Genomic DNA, 22,200 nt, shown 5'->3' on the forward strand with positions numbered 1-22,200 from the left:
CATGTGATGCTAGGTTGAAGAAACTGGGGATGTTTAGCTTGGAGGAGAGAATATTTAGGGGCGATGGTAGCATGATAGGACCATCGGTCTCCCTGACTCGAGCCTCCCCCAACAATGAAATATGTTTCTACCAGCCCCATGCCAAGGGTCCCACACTTACCTGTAGCTGGAGGGAAGCCAGCAGCTGCTTTTTCCTTTGCTTACTCATCTCTTGGAGTTTGGACCATCGATCCTGGCTATTTGCTATCCTTTCTTTGATCCTGAGCATGGAGGATTCTGGTTGAGTGCTGTATTCTGCCCCTGTCCTTGCCCCAAAATTAAAGCTCAAATACACCCCACTGTTGGTGCTTTGTTGTTGTTGTTGAGTCAATTACTTGTCTGAGTCTCTGTGACCCCATTTAGGGTTTTCTTGGTAAAGATACTGGCATGGTTTGCCATTTCCCTCTCCAGCTCATTTTGCAGATGAGGAAACTGAGGCAAACAGGATGAAGTGACTTGCCCAGAGTCATACAACTAGTCTGGGCCAGATTTGAACTCAGGTATACCTGACTCCAGGTCCAGAGCTCTATCCACCGAACCACCTAGCTGCCCCATACCACACATACTGGCAGTTGCCTAATAAATGCTTGTTAATTGAAATACTGATTGTCTTTCTGGTTCCTTTCTCTCCCCTGATTTGAGCTCCCCCTAGCTTCACCAAGAAACCTTAGGCAAGATGGCAGAGAGGGAGAGGAAGACGTGTGCCCCAACCCTGAAGGCCTAGACCCCAAACTCACATGTAGGTAGCAAAGTGTTGCTTCTCTGTCAGCCTCTCCCCATGGGACCTCAGGCTCTCTGCACGCCGACCCAAGGTCTCTAGGAGCTGGTCAAATTCCCGGTGTTGTTGCAACAAGTTCTGCACCTCACCCACGTCCTCCTGGGGACACAGACATAGTGCTACTTCCCAGTCTCAGGAAGGGAGACGTTCTCTACCTATCCCACCCTCCGTCCCTCTAAGTGGCAAACATAAGGAATCTCTTTTTCCTGAAGGCTGATGCCACTGTTTCAGACTTAGAACTTGGGTTTGAGCACCTGCTCTGTCACTCGTTAGCTCTGTGACCTTGGACAAGTCACTTAACCTCTTTGGGCCTCAGTTTTCTCATCTTTAAAACGGGACTGAAAACTTCTCCCGCTGTCTTCCTTGTGGGGTTGTGAGAATCAAATGAGATAATGTTATCTAGAGCATTTTTTTGAGGCAATTGGGGTTAAGTGACCTGTCCAGGGTCACACAACTAGTAAGTACCTTGAGATCTGAACTCAGGTCCTCCTGACTTCAGGGCCGGGTGCCACCTAGCTGCCCCTTAGAGCATTGTGAAAATCATAAATAGGTAGTGGATCAGTATTGGACCTGTGATTTCATTGGCATAAATGAACTCCCAGGGCAAGAATTCTTCTCCCAATGCAGGCCATCATCTTTTCTGCAACCCATGATCTTAGAGAATTGTTTAGAACACGGAGAAGAACTCACCTAGGGTCACATAGCCAGCATGAGTCAGAGGGAGCACAAACCCACACATTTATGGCTCTGAGGCCAGTTTAACCATTTGCTATATCATGGTGCCTCTCAAATCACAATTGTGAGCAATTATTATTCTGATCCTGGAGCTCTCAGAATCAACCCCATCCCCAGCCCAGCTCCATATCCCAAAGCGGTTTGCCCCAGGCTCGGCTGCATACCCCAAGGCTGTCCAGTCGAAGGAATGCTTCATGGTTGGCACAGGTAGCACTGAAGCCATTGGCTTCCCGGACAAACATCTGTAGCTCCAGCTCCTGCTGCAGCTGCTGATGGCACCGCTCCCATGCCATGTCCACTCTGTGTGCCTCCTGACCCAACTGCTTCAGTGCATTGGCCACCGCTTGGGAGTCCTGGGCTTCCAAGCCGGCTAGCTGTGCGCCCCGAGACTCCAGCTGTCTCATCCTGCCCAGGAGAAGAAATAACAAGCCTTAATCAGCTCCTCTCCTTCTCCCCTATTCCCCAATCTAATTAATTTTCATATCTTTGATACTGGAAACACCTTGTTACCCTTCACCAGGAAGGAAGGACTCAGGACAGACTCAAGTGTGTTATTTAGATTAATATTCTAAGGCAGAGGTGTTGAACATGTGGCGTACAGGCCAATGCAGACAGAACCAGATTAAAATGCTATTGGGAAATATTTAATAAAATAAATAAAATGCAATGGAGCATAAATAATTTTAATATGGGATTTTCTAAGTCAATATCCAGCCCTCTGGTTATGGCTCCCGTTTCCCTGCTCTCTTGGTTGGTGACTTGCTTCCTGGGACCACCTAAACTTTAGGAAAGGCTCCAGCTATGATTCACCTCACTCATTGTCTGGACTTTATCTCCCAAAGCCTATTCCTTCTTGACTTCCATAGTGCCCCCTACCAGTACATTCTCTTTGTCTGTCTATCTATTTGTCTATTTATTTTTTTTGCCCATTTGCTATCTACTATCTGTCTGTCTGTCTACTGTTTGTCCATCTACTTTCCTTCTGTCTGTCTATCTACTCTCCCTTTGTCTGTCTGTCTACCTACCCTACCTGTCATCACACAGCTAGCAAGTGTCAGGTGGGATTTGAACATGGGCCTTAGTGACTCTAGGTCTGCCTATCTGCCCTGCTAACGCTTAAACAAATTAAAGCATATGCAGGCTTTATTATATTTACAGTGGTGGATACACTAGGCCAATGGGATGGTCCATTTAGCGCTGGAGGTTGACTTTGGGGCATAGAATGATTTTGGAGAGCTGAGGGGTTACTGTGGGATTGTTCCACCTTGACCTAAGAGCTTGGCTGTGCTGCTCCAGACCAGAGTGCCTTAGACCTCTCAGGAGGCCCAGAGCAGACCCTATGTGCTTTGCCTTGAGGATTCCCATATTGCACCTCTTCAGAAACCTGGGGTTCATGATCTAAGCCTTAAGGATGAAAATGGTCAGTCTCAGGCAAGCAGCCCTCTTTGACCTCCTACGGAGGCTCCCTCTGCTCCCCACCTCCCCCTCCCCAGGCTGCCCCTACCTCTCTTGCTGGACACGGATCTCTTCCAGCAGGTCTCTGTGCTCCTCCAGCAGCTGCTTGGCTGAGGCCACGTCCACACCCATCTCCTTGCTCTCTAGCTGGGACTGAACGCCCTCTGCCCATAGCAGCAGCTGCCGACTCTCCCTCAGGAAGTTGTGCCCTGCCTGGGCCTGGGTCTGGGTCTGGGCCGCCTGGGCAGCCTGTTCCTGAACTTGCTTCAGTAGGGCCTGCAGGGTCTCCACTCGTTGCCGCAATGCTGGGCTCTCCGTAGGGCTTGTCTCTTCAATCCTGGGGGCACAGAGAGGCCGGCTTGCCTTGGAAGGACTGGAAGTATCTCAGGTACTAAGTATCTTCACCCTCCTCACCTTCTGCTGGGTACGACTGTTCCCCTTCACCACACCCCCCTTCACACACACACACACACACACACACACACACACACACACACACACACACACACACACGCTGGCACCACCATCCCCAAATCCTTTCTGGTCAAGCCTATGATGAAGAGTCTACTCAAGGAGAAAACGTTTCTCTCCCTCCCCCTCCCCCTCCCCCACTGCCTCTCCCTCTCCCTCCCCTCCCCCACTGCCTCTCCCTCTTCCTGTCCCTCTCCCTCCCCCTTCCCCCTCCCTCTCCCTCTCCCTCCCCCAAGGATCCCTCATAATGCTTGGGGTAGGAACAGCAGAAGTTCCCTGTAAATCTTTCAACTCTCCACTCCCCACCAATCTTCCTCAACCTTTTCCCCACCTCCTCTCCCATCTCTCCTTTTGTCTTCCGTTTATTATTTTTTATTGGTCCTGTGATCCCACTGGCATTCTGATTTCAGTGAGGAGGCTCCCTCTAGATCATCACACACTTAGGATTTTGGAGAATTACCTGGGATGCCGAGAAGTTAAATTACTTGTCTAGGCTCACACAGCTGGTTGTGTATCAGAGGCATGATTCAAGCCACAACTCTTTCTGAGTTACAGTGTGGCACTCTATCCACTCTATCAGGATGACTTTCTATAATCTGATTTATGCCTGGACTTGGTATTTTTATCAATATAGGAAATTTCCCTCAATTGATAAGCAAATTATTCATCTGTAATAGGGGATTTTAGCAAGTTGCCTGAAGCACAGAAGGTTTGAATGGCATGTTTGGAGGTTACATGGAGATAGTGTGCCTCAGAGGCAGACCCTTCTGTCTCCATGGTTGGCCCTCTATCCGCTACACCACTCTCTTCCTCTCCCTCTCTAGCCACCTACTCCTACTTGGCCACCTCCAGAACCCTCCTGGGCCCAGACCTTACTTGGTCACCACACTGAGGAGGTAGCAGATTTTGCGCTCTAGCACCAAGATCTCATTCTGGGTTGACCGCAGGGAACGTTGACAGCTGCCCACTGAGTCTGCCGGCCTCATAGACTCTAGCTTTGCCATGATATCCTGAAGCTGGGTCTGGGTAGGTCCACACTCCTGCAGGAAGCTGTGTACATCTGCCATGCTTGCCAGATGTGATCCCTTCTCCTCCTTCAGGGCCTCCAGCTGCTCCCATCTATCCAGGGAACAGAGACCAGCAGCTCATCCTGGCTGAGACATCTTGTCCTCCCCATCTCCTGGACAGGCCTCATTCACCAGAGGTTTCCAGGCTAACCTTCTCCCTATCTCAAGTCTATCGGGCTACCCTTTGCTCCAGTCTACCATCCATTTCCTCAGACCCTGCATCTGTCCAAGGAGCCCTGCATTCCATCTCAATCTTAGAACTTCTCTCTCAAACTCCTTGTGTTGGCTTCAATTTTTTGTCTTTGTATGAATTTCGCACATGATAGACACTTGAAAAAAGCTTGCTGATTGGTTTTTCTCTCCTCTCTCTCTCTCTGCTTTACTGCTATTCCTTGTTTTTATATCATATTCACTTCTAAATGTGCTCCTCTCCTGCCCAGCCTCTTAACAAAGAATAAAAAAAAAATTCAGCAAAACCAACCAATTCATTAATCCAGGGGTGGGGAACCTGTGGAGGCCACATGTGGCCTTCTAGGTCTTTGGATGCAGCCTTTTGACTGAGTCCAAGTTTTACAGAACAAGTCGGAATCCTTAGACTGGTGCTGTTCCCCACCCCCCACCCCCAATAAATCCTTTCTGATGGAGTGAAGAGACTTAATTCAGCATTTGGCTGAAAAATCCTTTTATTAACAAATCCTTTTATTAACAAATCCTTTTATTAAGGGGATTTGTTCTGTGAATTAGATTCAGTCAAAGGGCCACACTTGAGGACCATGTTGCCTGGAGGCAGGCTCCCCAGCCTTGTATTAATCCAACACAACGACCTCATCTGACAGCATATACAACATTGTACACCCATAGTCCCCCACCTCTCTGATAATAGGAAGAGGATGCATCTCTCCCAGGGCCAAGCTTGGCAGTTAAGATTCCATAGTCTTAGTGTTCTATTCCAGATCTCTTATCCCATCCCAGGGATCAAAGCAAACAAGCATCAGAGACACCCCCTTTTCCCCCTTCTCCCTTTGAATTCTCACTCTTGTCTCACCTCTGGCCCAGTTCCTGTTGCCACTGCTGGATCTTGGCTGTGTGATCAGGAACTCTCTGCCTCAGCTTTTCGGCAGAGCTGCTGATCTCTGCCAAGTGTCCTTTCCCCACAGCCAGAGCGGTGAGGAAATTCTGAGTGAGGAGAGAGCAAGGGGTGAGGGGAGAGGGGCTATTCTGAATGCATTCTTCTTCCTCATCCTCATCCTCATCCCTACAGCCCCCATGTCCTAGCCCAGGAAAAGAGAGAACTCCTAATTCTGCTTCTCCATGGTGATACCTCCGTCCTTCAGTTCAGCCATTTTTCAGTTATGTCCTACTCTTCGTGACCCCGTTTGAGGTTTTCCTGGCAGATATATTGGAGTGGTTTGCCATTTCCTTCTCCAGCTCATTTTACAGATGAGGAAATTGAGGCAAACAGGGTCACTCAGCTAGTAAGCGTCTGAGACCAGATCTGAACTCAGGAAGATGAGTCTTCCTGATTCTAGACCTGGCACTTTATCCACTGCTACTTCAGCCCTGCCCTTTGCTGGAGAGGCCAGAGACATTGTTCCAGAGCCAGGGAACTGGGTCCCTGCAGGAGCGAGGGGAATAGACTAGAGGCTGCCCAGATCTTTGGTTACTCAAAGCCAAAATCACCAACATGAACCTGCAGGATGTTGGCACCAGAGGTGAAGAATCAGAGATTCACAGATTTGGATCAGGGAGGGTACATGTGAGGTCAGCTACCAGAGGTGTCAAAGCTGGTGCCCACAGGCCCCATAGCTACCCAGTGTTCCCAACCAGATTAAAATAAAATTTATAAAATGTTTAGCAAAATAAATAAAATCCCAACACAATACAATGTAGATAATGTTAATTTGTGGTTTTATAAGTCAATATGCAGGAGAGAGAGAGAGAGAGAGAGAGAGAGAGAGAGAGAGAGAGAGCGCTGAGATTTGAACCCCCTGTGCATGTGAGCTTGGGCAAATGACTTAATATAGAAGTGAAGAGGATTGAGAGGAGAGGAGACAGTCATGGATGAGGTGGGAGAACACAGGCTTAAATGCTCTGGAAACCTCTTTCCTCCAGTGTGGATCTGTACTTGAGCCAGTCCCAAGAGCCGAATGTTAAATTTGCAGTTTCAGTATTTGCATCATGGAAGTGGGCAGATGCTACAAATCAAGGTTTGATTTATGGTTTTGCTGATTGTCTAGACCAGCAGTGTGGGGGATCCCTGTAGAGCTCACAGTGACTTAGAAAACCACAAATTGACATTATCTACGTTGTATTGTATCTTTATTTTGTTAAACATTTCCCAATTACATATTAATCTGGTTCTACTGCACTGGAGTTTTGCTAGCTGCTTGAGATCCATTGGCTTTGAGTTTGACACCTTTGATCTAAACTCAAGAAACTTATGGAAAATATGCTAATAATGCAGATTAAATTTGCAAGTGCGAACTGAGCTTTTTTTTTCTTTTTGGAAAGCTGGTGGTTAAACATTTACTAGCATGCCCACGGCTATACCTCAAATTTATTCCTGTCGACCTCCACATTCTCAGCCTGGGGGTTCAGAGTCTGGAACAACACTTTCTGGTCCTCTAGCCAGGACTGGAGTTCTCCACAAGAATCATAGAAGCTGAACAATGTGGACATTTCTTCTAGTCGGGTCCTGCGATGCTAAAGACAGAAAGGTCCAGGGTGCCTCAGAATGAAGGCAGTGGCACCCAGCAGAGAGGAGAGAGAAGCGTCCCCTACCACCAGCTCCTTCTAGGCAGCTGAGAGGAGGTCAGATGGGAGGAATCAGCTGTTTCTCAGGTCCTCAGCCCTACTTCTCCTTGAGTCTTATGGTTCAAGGCCCCAGCCCCTCTCCCAGAATTTTCCTGCTTTCCCAGGTTTCCTGCCATGTAGAACTTGATGGTCTGAGGGTTGTAGATGATGAAGAATGAAGGAGAGAGTGAAAGACATTCACAGAGCTGTTAGAACATCATTTCTCAAAGTTTTTGGTCTCAGTGTCTCTTAAAAAATTACTGAATTTTTGATGGACTCTGAGTGCAAATTAAAATACAATTTTCTCATTTTATAATTTTTTTGCAACATAGCTACTATGGAATTATGTTTTGCATAATTTCATATATAGAATTGATATCATATCGCTTGCCTTCTTAATGGATGGGGGAAAGTCTGGAGTGGGGAAGAGAATTTGGAATACAAAATTTTAGAAAAAAAATATTAAAAATAAATACTAGATTAAAAATAACATTTTAAAAATTATTGAGTTCAGAGATTTTTGATTGTTTATGTGGTTTACGTCTATTGATATTTACCATGTTCAAAATTAAAATATTTTAGTATTATTATAAAAATAGTTTTGACCTTGCAGCTCCTCAGAAGGTGTCTCAGAGACCCATGCTTTGAGGACTACTGTTTCAGAAGTGGCACTTTCCAAGGACATAAATCAAATACCTGTGCCAAGGCCTGTAGGCCCTGGTACTCCTGGTTCAGGTGCTCCTGGGTCTTACAGATTGTTTCAGGGTCAAAATGAAGATCTAGCTCCAATGGGCTGGTGATCTCCTGAGTGCCCCAGCGGACAGATCGTCGTGAGGGCATCTGCTTGTTTCCCTGGTTCCTTGGTCTTTCACATAAGGGACTCATTAGTGATGTCACCTGTGATGACAGAGGACTAATGTGACCAGTGACCAGCTTCCCCAGAAAAATGAAGTTTCATGTGTGAGTGTGTGTTTAGTAGATAGAATGCCAGTCTTTTTTTAAAATTAATTTAATTTGTTTTCAATTAACAAGCCTCCCCCACCCCTCTCTCCCAATTGAACAAAAGGAAAAAAGAAAACAAATGCCCATAGTCAAACAAGCAAATCCCCTCTTATGCCATGCTAGAAATTTATCTCTCAGAATGAGGTTGGGTTGGGTTTTTTTGGTTTGTTTTTTTTTTTTTTGAGACCGGGCCTCCTTCTCTGGTCCAGTCCAGAACTCATGGACCTAATCCTACTGCTGATTGGCACGTCCTTAAGCAGCCAGATGGTCTGGTTTCTGAGGACTCGCCATATTGGTGCCAGACTTAGAGCAGACTGACCAGATGGGCTTTAGCCTTGCTGCAGCTCAGAATCCTGAGCTCAAGTGATCTACCAGCCTCAGTCTTCCCAGTATGGGCATGAGCCATGAAAGAAGAGCGTGTCCAAGCCCTGGTGCCCATCAGCAGTCAAAATGAGCCCATGAGTAGCCCCTGTATTTCTAGTCTGGGCCAGATAAGGAGGCCCCATCTCAAAAACAAACAAAACCCCCCAACCTCATTTTGTGAGGCATACATTTCTAGAAATGGCCAAAAGGGGAATTCTCTTGGCTTGACTATGGGTATTTGTGCACAGAATGTGGCTTCTGAAGCCATACCTGGGGAGGTTCAAGTTCTGTGACATAGCTTATTGGCACTTCTGCCTGACAACCTTCTGGGTCCTTCAGTTTCCAAGTGGAAGGACCTGTCTTGGCAACCAGCTCCAGGATATCTCCCCGGGTCCAGGTGAGGTTCTCCCCTGTAGAGAGAAGTGTTCTGAGAACAGCATGGGGTGGACAGGGGAGTGGAAGCTGAGAGTCAGTAGCCCCTCTTTTAATCAATCAAATAATCAGTAAGTATTTTTTGAACCCTGGCTATGTAACTAACACAGAACTGGGTGCTGAAACGAGCAAACATAGCACGAGTGTTGCGTATATGGTCTTTGCCCTGGAGATCACAGTCTCTCTTAGTTAGGGCTTGGGAGCTTATGGCTGCCTCAGTCTCCTCAGTGGATATTAATCAACCAAACAATAAGAATATATTAAGTACCTACCATGTGCCACACACTGTGCTAAATAGGGGGGAGATGAAGACAAAAATGAGATATGCACTGCCCCTGGTGGGCTTTCGATTCTACCGGAGAAACAACACGTGTACAAAAAAGTTGCAAAATAAATGCCAAGCGATTGGAGTTGGGGGAGTATCCCCAGCCCGTGCCACACGGCCTGGCACATAACAGGCACTTAATCAATGTTGATTGATAGATAGTAGCTGGGGGTAGGGAGTGGATGAAGATAGGCGTAGTGGGAAGTGGTGCTTGAATCGAATCTTGAAGGAAGTTGGGGATGAGCATTTCTAAGGATGGGGGAAACATCCCGGTCAGGTTTTTGCCCTGAGGTAGTGTGAGAGATGGGTTAGCAGCTTCATTGGAACCATGGGAGACATCATACTTTTCTAGTCTCCAGAGGTCTAACCCCAACCCCCACCCCACCCTCTCCCAAGCTCCAGGGGCAGCAGAGACATGTGGGGCCTTAGGCAGGGTCAGGCAGAGGGGTTAGAGGGGAGGCTGTTTTTCCACCCATACTTTTCTGATCAGATAGGGAAGGAGCCCATAGTACCCTCAGGGCCCATTCTTCAACCCGGGGTACCTCTGTATGTGAAACGCATCCTGACCCAGAGCTGATGGCCAGCCACTGCTGAAGCTGATGAGTTCTGTGTCCAGCCCTGGGACTTCCTAGCTCCATCTTCATCCACCTGACTCCAGCCTTCCTGGCTCTCCACCTGGAGGAGGGGATAGCTCTGATCAGACCTCCAGATAGGCTTCTTGTGACTCACCACTTCCTCCTGGGCTGAAACCTGTGGAGAGGCCTCCCCTCCTCACTTCCCTCTCCTGCCTTTCTTCCCCTCTCCTTCCCCTTCCCTCCCCTCCCCTCCTCTCCCCTCCCCTCCTCTTCCCTCCCCTCCTCTCCCCTCCTCTCCCCTCCTCTCCCCTCCTCTCCCATCTCACCAATGCCAGGTTGATTACCATAAGTGGGGCTTGGGTGGCCGCAGTCTGTGCCTGCTCCTCCAGCCGCCTCACCTCCAGCCCACAGGCCCACACTTCTCGCTCCAGTCGCTGGTGACGCTGGAGCAGGACTGCCAGGCCAGCCCCGTCCTTCCCGTAGTCCTCGCTGGCCAACAGGGACTGCTGCTCCTGAAGCCACAATTCTACCTCGCTCACATCTGCAAAATACTAGGGTGGGGGGAACCCAAAAGATGGAGGGAGAGATTGGCTCCAGGCCACCAACATGGAAGACGTGCTTCCTTACTGTGGAATAGTTCTTTTCCCAGGGGCCCACCTGCTTTTGTGTTTTTGCCTTGCAGGAGGATGTTAGCCCCGGGGTCCTTCTGCCATAGTGACCTTTTCCCTAAGGTCTTTCTTTTCTCACCTCTATACCTCCTCCTTGGAACTGGCAGGTCTGGCACTGTTAGCCACACTGATGGGTGCTTGCCCCCTCACCTGGACTGCACCTGAGGTTGACTATTCTCTATTCAATGCACCCCAAATACAATTTCCTCTGGTACAAGAATTCCTAGCGACAGCTTGGATTGGAGGACAGCAATTGAGAAAGATCCATGGCTCCCACCCTTCCCATCCTTTCTGCAAAGCCTTGTACCTGCTTGATGAGCAGGGCAGCCTGGAGACGGGCCAGGAGCTTTGCCATCTTGTCCCGGAGGTGCTGCCACTGGCTGTGGATGGCCTCTGCTCGCTCCCGTGGGTCTGGCTGGCCTGGGTGGCCCTGGGGGTTCAGCTCCTTTGCCTTCCTTGTGATTTCCACGCACACTGCTTGGTGGGAGCTGACTTCAGTCTCCAGGGCCTGACCAAGTAGAAGAGACAACCCAGGAATGAAAAGTCAGGTGATATAATGGGGGAGGGAGGGAGGAAGGAGAAGAAATGAGGGTCTGGCAGGGGAGGGGGAAAATACTGCTACTAATCATGACCCTTGGAAGATCTCACATTTAAGCGCTCATGTGTGAAATTTGAATAACGAGCACCAGCCTCAAGGGTGGTGTGAGAAGCAAATGAGATCGTGTAAAACACCTTGCAAACTTTAAAGCGCTGTTTTCATGCTAGCAGGTATCATTATTCTTATAATAACTAGTACTTACAACAATTTGTACCCACATAGCAACTTAAGGTTTGCAACGTGTGTAGGGAAGGCTGTCCACACTCGGCGTGAAGGGAGACAGAAAAGACATCCCTAGTCTCTTCCCCACCACCCTTCTTCCAGAGTTGAAGCAGGAAGTTGAGTGTGGAAGCTGGGGGTCTGCTCTCCTCAGAGAGAGGGGCTACAGGGCTCGAATTCTATCTATTTGCTCCCTTAAATATCGGTAGCTTGGGGATAATATGATCAGGTTCAATCCAACTTCTAATAACTCTGTCATTATTGGGGGGAAGGAGACTCCAAGCTCCGTATCCAGAGTTTGACTCCTTTCCCATCAAATAATGGACACACAGTAAATAGCAAAGAAATCCATTTATCCAAATCATAGTAAAACAGAAATCAGAGAAGGTATAGGGGCAGCTAGGTGGTGCAGTAGATAGAGCATCAGATCTGGATGAAGGAAGACTTGAATTCAAATCTGACCTCAGACACTTATTGGCTGTGTGATCCTTGGCAAGTCACTTAACCTGTTAGTCTCAGTTTCCTCATCTGTAAAATGAACCAGAGAAGAAAATGGCCAACCACTCCTGTATCTTTGCCAAGAAAACCCCAAATGGGGTCACGGAGAGTCTGAAGTGACTGAAATGACTGAAAAACATAGGAAAATACATTCCAGACAATACAGAGCGAACAAGCCTTCCTATAGGGATCAGGATAACAGCAGCTCAACCAAGAGAGAGAAACTGCTCACGGACTATAGCATGTAGCCAGCTCCTCTCATGTCTCCCCATAGTCTTTTCTTTTCCTTCAAGCAACCTGAAGGGGGGTTGGCCTCTTCTTTCTTCTCTCTAGCAGCTGGAAACCAGAAGCAGCCAAAGTGACTCAACACTTGGAGATCCCTGAAGTTTGAGGAGTCCCAAAGGGACTGGCCAAGAACTGAAGGGCTTTCTCTCTCTCTCTCTCTGCCTCTCTCTCTCTCTCTCTTCCTCCTCCTCTTCCTTCTCTCTCTCTCCCTCTCTCTCTCTTTTTCTCTCTCTCCTTCTTCCCTCCATCCCTCTCTGTTTGTCTCTCTTTTTCTCCAACTCTGCCCCGCCCCTCACACAGGGCAAGGCATTCTTCTCCATCAGTGAGGACAGAGTCCCATATCAATGGGCCTTAGGACAAGGGTTACATTCTCTTTGCCTCATTTGACCCTCACACCTTTGTGAGGTATCTGCTATTTATTATTACCACAATTTTACAGATGAGTAAACTGAGGCACAGAGAAGTAGGGTGGCTTATCCAGGGTCACACAGCTACTATCTCAGGTGAACCTTGAACTTACTGCCTTTCATGGGACAGAGGCGTGAGGGACAAGGGATGACCCAGCTGGAAAGGGATGGAGGCAGGAAGAAAAGGAAGGTGAAAGGAGGGAGAGGGTCCACAGTGGGACGAGAAGAGAGGGAAGGGGGATACAGACATAAGAGGGGAGATTAAGGAAGTGCAGGGCACCATGGGTAGAGGTTGGTGCAAGCACCTTATATTTCCATAGAGTCGCTGTGATGTGTCCCAGGTTCCGGCCCAAGGACGCCGCCTGAGTTAGTTGTATCCTCTCTCTGAGCCAGGACTCCTCTTCCTCACAGCTGTTCAGGAACTCAGCCTGCTGCAGGGCCTGTTCCAGCAGGGCCCGCCTGGGAGAAAGGCCAGGCCAGGGGGCTTAGGAGGCAGCAGTCGTAGTGATAACAGTAACCACAATGATAATAACTAACATTTAAGAGATAACATTCTAAGGTTTGTAGAACACTTCATGTGTAATTGGAAGTTAGGGTTTATGATTATCTCATTTTATAGATGAGCCACCTGAGATAGAGAGAGGTTAAAGAGCTTGTCCGGGGTCACACCACTAGTAAGTGTCTGAGGAAGAATTTGAACTCAGGTCTTTCTGACTCTGAGTCTAGAGCGCTAGCCACTGTGCCACCTAGCTACCAATAGAGAGAATGGAGCCCCGTATGTGGACGGAGCAGTGCCACCTGCCCTCAGAAAGGTCGCCTGTCTTGTTGAAGCCCTTGGAGACAGGGAGGGAAGTACCAGGGGGAGCAGAGAGAGTCGAGGGAGAGATGCTTAGGGCATTGACATTGGTGTGAGCAGGGTGGCGTGTTCCTCAGAGTCCCAGACCAGCTTTAGATGAGACATGAGGGAGTTGGTCAAGAACCGTGTCAGGGTGGGGTTGTTTATCCTTTGCTCCAGAAGAGGACCATGACATCAGGGAGGTGAAGCCATGACTTGCAAATGAATTGGATTGAAGTGAGGGAGGGTTGTGCAGAGTCACCAGCCTCACTCTCTCCTCCGGAGCCATCTGGGTCCAGTGGCCAGATGTTGATCAGGATGACTGGAGATGGCCCAGAATGCAATGAGAGACCCTAGCCTTTTCAAGCTAAGGTCTTTAACAGGGGAGGGGTGGAGAATGGTTCTCACCGGGCTCTAACGAGTAAAATCACGCTCTGGTAGATCTGTGACAAGCCCCAGGCTCGGATCTGCAGCCCATCCAGGTGCGTGCCTGCAACGGTGCTCAGCTGTGTGGTCCTTTGGACAAGGTGGCTCACAAGGGCACTCTGGGAGGAGACTCGTGCCTCCAGCAGCTCGTGTCTCTGCAGAAGCTCCACCACCTCTGCTAGATGCTGCCCGCAGACCGCCGAACTTGCCAGCACCTGGGGCCGGAGAACCATGGTCAGTGCTGCGCCTATGGAGGGGCCCTCTGCCCCAACCTCTGCCCCCAGGGGTCAGTGCCTTGGCTAGGTGATGCACCCCATACTGGAGCGAGGACCAGTGAGTGCCCCTGGGGCCAATGCTGCCATAGCACCACACCCAGGGTGATATCCTGGGCTCTTGGGGCATTCTAATGATACTAATAATGGAATACCAAAGCCAATACTTATTCGGGGTATTCTAAAAGTCTTACTGCTGTTTTTAAAGCTTTATTAGCTTTGATTGATATTTCTTATTTTTGGTTTAGATACGATATTAGTATTCTTATGCATTTATTAGGGTTTGAGATTTTAAACTTTATTAGACCTTTGGCACACCCTGTATATTATATTAAGATTTGCAAGGTACTTTACATATATTACCTCAATTGATCCTTACAGCAAACCTATTATTAGGTAGGTCCTATGGTTACAGCCATTTTACAGATGAGGAAACAGCACAGCATGATTACATGACTTGCTTAGGGTTTCATAGCTGGTAAGTGTCTGAGAAAGGTTTTGAACTCTGGTCTTCCCGTCTCTTAATTCAGGGCCCTAAATTTTGTTGTTTAGTTATTTTCAGTCATGTCTGACTCTGTGGCCCATTTGGGGGTTTTCTTGGCAATGATACTGGAATGGTTTGCCATTTCCTTCTCCGGCTCATTTTACAGATGAGGAAACTGAGGCAAATGGGGATAAGTGACCCGCTCAGGGTCATCAAGCTAGTAAGTGCCTGAGGCTGGATTTGAATTCAGGTCTTCCTGATTCCAGGCCTGGCACTGTATCCACAGCGCCACCTAGCTGCCCAAATACCACAGACCCAATGGGCCGTGTTCCTTGGATGTGACCTGTAGCTCTTTCAGCTCTTCATCAGCAGCATCGACCTCTTGAAGAAGCCCCAACGCCACCTGAGAGCTTGCCAGATGCTCCCTCTTTTCGCGAAGCCCTCCTAGGAGCTGCTCCCAGCGCTGAGAGATCGCCTTCTGCCTGGAGAAGATACAGGAGGGAAGGGGGTAAGAGGAAGCCATCTGGGCTCAGAGCTAGGTAGAGGAGTGGAGAGGGCTTGGTGTGGTCTGCTGGTAGCCCCAGGGACTCCGGGAATGGCCACCCCAAAGTCAGAGGAACTTCACCCCTGATTTTGTGTCCCTTGCAATGGCTGCGTCAAGCCCTCGTCTATAAATCGAGCATCAGAATCAGATGAGTCCTTAGGAACCCAAGGCCCAGAGAGGTTAAGTAATTTGACTGAGGTCACACAGCAGTAACAAAACTGGGATCCCAACCTCAGGTCATTTCCCCCTCCCCTAAACCCCCCAGACCAAATGCTTTCTTTTTCCACCTGGGTCATTTGCTCACCTGTCATCTTGCCTCATGCCCTGGACGTCTTAATTCTATCAACTCCAAAACTCCTCTCTGGGGTCCTAGCTGTCCCAACTGATGAGGGTCTCACCCGGCCCACTTATTTCAGGTGTAGTCAAGCAATAACTTTACTTTTCAGTGCTCCCTTCACCTAAGTGGTGAACCCCCTACTCCATCCCATCCCCTTCCAATTCTGGAACCACAAGCAAACCTGTACTGCCACTTCCTGGAAAGGATGTACTTCTTGGCTGCCTTATCACCAAACCTGTAACTTTCCAAACCAAAAATGCCCTTCCCTGGCCACCAATCACCTATATGTGCTATGTTCTCCTAATTAGATATGAGGACAGGGCTGATTTCTGCTTTTTTTTTTAAATTTACTCATGGCTTAGCATATAGTAAGCCTTTAATAACTGTTTTTTTCCTTTCTTTCATTGACTTATTCATTCATTCATTCATTCATTCATTCACTACACCAGAGATGAGATCAGGGATGGATTAGACAATGTAGACAGAGTTCCTACTGGTCTACCCCTGCCTTGGGATTCTTATTTGTCAGCTGGTGTGTGTTGAAGAATCTCATCCAGAGGCAGAGTGGTCCTAGCCATCATGGATACAATCTGTCCTGTGTCCTAGGCCCTCTTTTCTGGGCCTTTTCACCAAATACGCCCTTCCTCTAAGGCAGGAGGTTCATAACCTGAGGTCTGTGAACTTGATTTTTAAAAATATCTTGATAACTGTACTTTAATGTAATTTATATCCTTCGTATTTTTATGTATTTTATTTTGTAGAACTTGCAAGTTGCTTAACCCTGTTTGCCTCAGTTTCCTCACCTGTAAAATGAAGCCAATAACAGCACCTACCTCCCAGGGTAGTTATGAGGATCAGATGAGATAATGATTGTAAAATGCTCACCACGGTGCCTGCCATACAGTAAGCACTACATAAATGTTAGCTTCTATTATTAGTTAGCTATCATTGAGAAGGGTCCACAGGCTTGCTTCATCAGACTACTCGAGGGGCACATGACATAAAAAAGGTAAAAACTCTCCTTCTAAGACAAGAGACTCAGGCCCTCATGTTGGCAGTCTCTGTTCTAATGAAACATTCACACGGAGGTATAAGAAGCTTATATTCACACGGAGGTATAAGAAGGATTACCTCCTTTCAGAGGTATTTTAATTTAAAGAGAGTTGACCTAGAGGGTAGGTGCGAATGTCAAAGGAATGAGTTGTTAATGGTGAAAGAGTCATGGTATCCTATCCTGAGGATTCCCTCATGGTATGTGTTGGATGAGACAGCTGCTGAGTGAGTATGAATTTCAGGCATCCCTAAGAGATATTTCTAAGGGAGTTTTCCTAGCCATCTGTTAGAAATGACTGGTGAGTGTTTGGGGAGGCCTCCCCTGTGATCTTGCGGGGGCCAGAGAGGGAGGCCCTGAGGACTGGGGAGGTCAGGGAGCTTGGGATGGAATTAGGGTGAAGTGGGCTGGGGAAAGGGGGAGTTTCTGTTAGAAAAGGACCCTCACCTTTGGGCCACATCTGCCCAGCCATGATAGCGTTCCTGCTCCAGGAAGGAGGCGATCTCAGCCAAGGCCTGGAAGCGGCCCTCCTGGGGCAGCACATCTGCCTCCAGTGACCCCAGCTTCTGGACAGCAGCGCTCAGTAGGGCAGAGCTGGGCACCCAGGTGCCCAGCTGGTTCAGCACCTGCTCCGTGTCCACCAGGAAGCTCTCCCGGAGGGCAGCCTTGCGCAGGAAGCGTCGGGCCAGCGTCTCCAGCCTCTCCAGCCTCAGCAGCTGCTCCTGTAGGGCCTGCTCCCGACAGGCCTCAGCCCTCTCCAGCCCTGCCCAGCGCCTGGCCAGCTCCCCGGGCCCCAGGCCCTCTGGGGGCTGGAAAGGCCGGCGGTTCTGGGCTCGGAGGGCAGTGCTCAGGCGGAACAGCAGCGCCTCGGCTTCCCCTCGCTGCTCTAGCCGAGGGGGCTTCTCCTCCTTGCGGAAGGTGGCAAAGGCGGCCAGCAGCTGACGCATGGCGGGCAGGGTGTCGGGGAAATGTCGCTGCTCCAGCTGGGCCACCCGCTCGGTGATCCAGCCCAGCAGGTCTGACACTAGCTGCTCGTACTGAGCCTGTAACTTGGCTGTCTCTTGTAGCTGCTGCAGGATCTGGGACAGCAGGAAGGAGAAAGTCAGGAATTAATGGGGTGGGGTGGGGGGGGTGGCTGAGAGCTGAGGCAAGCTGTCCCCTGCAGGATGGCTCAGCTCTGCAGTGAGGACCATATGAGTACCCCCAGTGGCCACAAAGTGGCTTTCTCTTACTCTTGCAATGGAAACATTTTTTAAAACGTTGCCTGCCCCACAAACCAGATGCCCGATTGTCCTACAAGATCACCTACCACTACCCTCACTCAGGCACAGGGAGGGCAGCTGGGAAGGGAGGGAAATGGATTTGGCCCTGCCTTCTTCCTCAGCTGTGGAGGGTGGGATCCCTGATCCTTCCACTGCCCATCTAGATTCTGTGCCCCACTTCTCTCTGTTCTGTCCCCTCCCCTCCTCCAGAGGCTCAAGGCCACTGGCTTGAATGTCCCCCAAGGGACACCCACCCTGACGATAGCAGCCCCAGGCCTCAGGCTCCGCCACCGCCCCCAGCAGCTGATGGGACCAAAAAGATTCATGGTTTCTGTTCAGGGTTGGGCTTTCCCCTTCTCCCCTTCTCCCCTCACCCCGAAGCCCGAACCCTGCCCTTGCTGACTCTCCCTTTTACTTTCTGCCAGGGTACTGTCTGGCAATCCTCTTAGGGGAATTAGTGAGCTCAGGGCTGGGGAGGAAGTGTGAAGGGGGGAGGGGGAGAGGGAAGGGCACAGTTGAGCAATCCCCTGCCCCCCCCCATTTCCTATAGTCATCTTCCACACTGACCTTGGCCACTCTCTTCTGGACAGTCTGTCCCTGGTGTAGGTGGAAGAAATAGTGATAGTAGAGAGAGATATAGGTCATGATGGAGCGCTCCTCAGGCTGCGGAACAGCCACGTCCTCGGGGTCAAGCAGCCTGGAGATGCCCAGATCTCTGTGGGCCACTTCGAAAGCATTCTCCAGGTTGTGCAGGGGGTGTTCTGGCCGCAGGGAGCTGTACCTGATCAGGTCAGGCCTGTGGGAGGTCGGCAGGAGATTGTGATCTAGGGAATGACGAACGCCAGGGCCCGAGAAGGGGGACCCGAAGATGATGGAGAGGGTCCAGCTGAACTCACCTGGGCCTAGAATAGCCTACCATTTGTCAAGCAGGGCATATGCCTCTCTGCCCACCCAAGTATGGGTTAAGTTACTCTATCACAGAATCACAGAATTTCAGAGGTGGAAGGGACCTAGGAGGTCATCTAATCCATTTATACCTGAAAAGAATCCCTCCCATAAAACAATAACAGCTAACATTTCTATAGCACTTTACATATGTGACTTCATTTGAGCTTCACAACAGCCCTGGGCTATTTGATAGGTGACTATGATCTCCATTTTGCAGATGAGTAAAGTGAGGCTGAGAGATGTGAAGTGTCTAGAACAGGGTCACACAGCTGTCAAGTATTAGAAGCCAGGCTTGTACTCAGGTAGGTCTTCCTGACCCCATATCCAACAAAGAGTCCATCCACTGCGCCACCTAGCGACCCGACTTGCCAAGTGGTCACAACAACTTTGCTTCCCAATGAGGGAGAAACTGAGAAAAGTGGGTAGGTCTGTGCTAAAGATGATGTTGCCAGATTCACAGTGTTGCCCAGGGCAGAGCTAGCCCACAAGATTGAACTGGGAGCCAGGAACTCAGACGCTGATCATATCCCCACTCCCCCTGCCCCTGCCCCTGACTTCTAGGCTAACTGTTCCCACATTTCACAGTGGATAGAGTGCTGCATTTGGAGCTGGGAAGATTCAGGTTCCGTTTTCATCTCTGACACTTCCTATATGACCATGAACAAGTGACTCAACCCTCTCTAAACTCAACCCATTTTACAGATCATACCTCAAAGGATTATTGGGAGGCTCAAATGAGATAATGTTTGTAAGATGCTCAGAATATTTTAAAGTACTATATAAACATCGGCTATTATTAGCCTCGCATACCCTGTGCCTCTGCTCCCACGCCCAGTCTCTACCCAATGACCAGACTGTGCAGCAAGGGAAGTGGGGGAGGGACAGCCAGCCCTCCAAGACAGCCAGGCATTTTCCCAGGCATACTTTCCCTCCTCCCCCTTGCCCTAGGGTGCCTGCTCCTACGACTGAGGGAATTAAAGATGGTCCTGGAGTCCATTGAGAATGAGGCACGGGTCTACGTTGGGCAGGGGGAAAGAAAGCGGGAGAGCAGGGTGCCCGTTTTCTGACCTGTGGGCATGGATGAGGGCATTGAAGCCTAGCCCGTCGCTCCAGCTACGAGAGAAGTCCGTGATGTTCACGTTGGGATAGCCAGCTGTCTTCCGCTGGCACCAGACCAGCAATGCCTCCTTAGCAGACAGCTGAGCGGCACTGGCCCCAAATTCCTCCTGGTAGAAGAACAGAACTGAGGTCAGAGGAGGGGGAGCAGGCCTCGGGGCAGAGCCTGCCTCCTTCTTCTCTTCCCCCTCCCCCAACCTTGTGCTTGGCGGAGAACACTTTTTAATACTATTACTAATAATATGATTTCTATGAAAACTTGAGGGGTCACAAAGTACTTTACATCTATCTATATTTATCTATATCTATATATACACTGTACATACATCACATATATGTTAAAGGCAGCTGGTGATGTAGTGGATACAGTGCTTGGCAATGAATCAGGAAACCTGAGTTCCAATCTGGCCTCAGACATTTATTAGCTATGTGACCCTGGAAAGTCACTTAGCTTCTTTGCCTCAATTTCCCCACTTGTAAAATGGGATCAAATGAGAAAATAATTGTGAAAGCACATTGCACGTAGTTAGCCCCTATTAAAATATTAGTCATTATTATCATCTCACTTGGTTCTTCTAACAATCTTATAAGATAGCTATTATTATCCCCATGATCATGAGGGAGGTTAAAGTATTTGCTGAAGGTCACACAGCTAGTATCTAAGGTAGGATTTGAACTCAGCACTTCCTAACTACAGGCCCTGCCCTCTATCTGCTCCGCCACCTAGCCGCCTCAAACATTTCTTCCTTTCTGTTTGAGCTGAGACCCTGGCTGAATTCCTGGCATAGACCAGGTCTTCCTGGCTCCAAGGCCAGCTTTTTACTCCCTAGCCCCTGCCTCTCAAAATGAGGTAGATAAAACTAAGGTACAGGGTTCACCCCTTAGTTATCTAGTTCTCAGTCAAAACTGTTTTCTTCATAAGCCACAGAAAGAAGCCTTGACTTAGAATAGATATATCCTCCCCTGAATAATAACATCTGTGAACATGTGCTTCTTTTCTCTTTTGTCTCTGGGGCACAAGAGGTGAGGAGCAGAATCCTGAGTGAGTCTGGGGGTCCAGGGAGAAAGTGGCGCCATAATTCGATCATCAGGCTGTGAAATGGCTACGTCCATATAAGGTCCAAAAAGGAGAAAGGGGAGGTGTGACCGGGAGGGTGGAGGCCAGGAAAGGAGAAGTTGGGGGAAAGTGAGAACTGGGTCTGAGTGGTACCTTGTCCAGGGAAATGTGAGAGATCTGGAAACGCAGGATGATGACCCAGATGAGTCCAAGGATGAGTGTCTGGTCCCCATCTACGATGTTCTCTGGACCAATTAGGGGCACTGGCACCTGTAGAGTCATTTATCAGCAAGAGGAGTCATGATGATCCTGAAGGGAGGGGGTTGGTGGAGGAGGCGTGGAGACTGATTGGGCTTTCAGAACTTAGGGGATCCATGTATTAGGCCAATGTCTTTGGGTTCCTCCTGGTCACTGAAGGGGGGCACACCAATCCTGTACCCTCATTGCCCAATCCTACCTATTGCCCATCATTCTTTTCATCTCAAAATATAGTGGAAACAACTGTAATTTTTGGGGTCGGTAGACCTGCGTTAAAACTCTGGTTCTAACCCTAAATAGCTATGAGATCTTGGACAAGTAATCCTCTAAGCACTGCTTTTCTTATCTTTAACATGGGAATACTTGCCCCATCTGCCTCACAAAGTTGCTGTGAAGAAAGAACTTTTTTTTTTAAATAAAAAACAAACAAAACTTTTTTTAGTTCTCAATTACTGTTTACATGGTTTTAAGGTCTTAATTAAATGCTTTGTACTGTTCCAAATTCTTATCCTCTCTCTCCATCTCTTTCTATGTTTCTCTGTCTCTGTCTCTCTCTTTCTCTGTCTGTTTGTCTGTCTGTCTCTAGTCTGTCTCTTTTTCTTTCTCTCTCCCTCTCCTTCTTCCCCTCACTCCCCATCTCATTCCTGGACATATAGTCCATAGTCAAATCCTTCTCCTCTCTTCCTTTCCAGTCTTTTCCAATAGCTATTCCCTGAAGCCAGTCATACCATGTGTCTGATTTGTTTCTTTAAAACAAGTCCTAGCATTTTACGCAACAGAAGGAGAGCTAGAAAAGAGGCAATATTGTTACTACTATGTTAAATTTAATATATACTTTTTAAAAAGCTGTAGGTGACAGAATTCCACAGTGTCATAGACAATCCTCTATCTTGATCATTG

General features: G+C 48.7%; 1 protein-coding gene across 1 annotated transcript in view; it reads right to left on the reverse strand.

Annotated features, from left to right (window-relative positions):
• SPTBN5 (spectrin beta, non-erythrocytic 5) overlaps nt 1-22,200 on the reverse strand; it is an 84,710-nt gene that overhangs the window by 60,196 nt on the left and 2,314 nt on the right. The window contains 19 exon segments of the mRNA XM_036736689.1: nt 161-260; nt 777-916; nt 1,717-1,957; nt 3,057-3,344; nt 4,355-4,597; nt 5,591-5,721; nt 7,096-7,248; nt 8,035-8,143; nt 8,367-8,386; nt 9,270-9,338; nt 10,362-10,586; nt 11,011-11,211; nt 13,016-13,169; nt 13,954-14,186; nt 15,071-15,209; nt 17,107-17,738; nt 18,489-18,717; nt 19,938-20,095; nt 21,196-21,312. Coding sequence (XP_036592584.1) covers nt 161-260; nt 777-916; nt 1,717-1,957; nt 3,057-3,344; nt 4,355-4,597; nt 5,591-5,721; nt 7,096-7,248; nt 8,035-8,143; nt 8,367-8,386; nt 9,270-9,338; nt 10,362-10,586; nt 11,011-11,211; nt 13,016-13,169; nt 13,954-14,186; nt 15,071-15,209; nt 17,107-17,738; nt 18,489-18,717; nt 19,938-20,095; nt 21,196-21,312 — 3,582 coding nt within the window.

This window comes from Trichosurus vulpecula, chromosome 8, assembly GCF_011100635.1.
Source record: "Trichosurus vulpecula isolate mTriVul1 chromosome 8, mTriVul1.pri, whole genome shotgun sequence".
NCBI lineage: Eukaryota > Metazoa > Chordata > Mammalia > Diprotodontia > Phalangeridae > Trichosurus > Trichosurus vulpecula.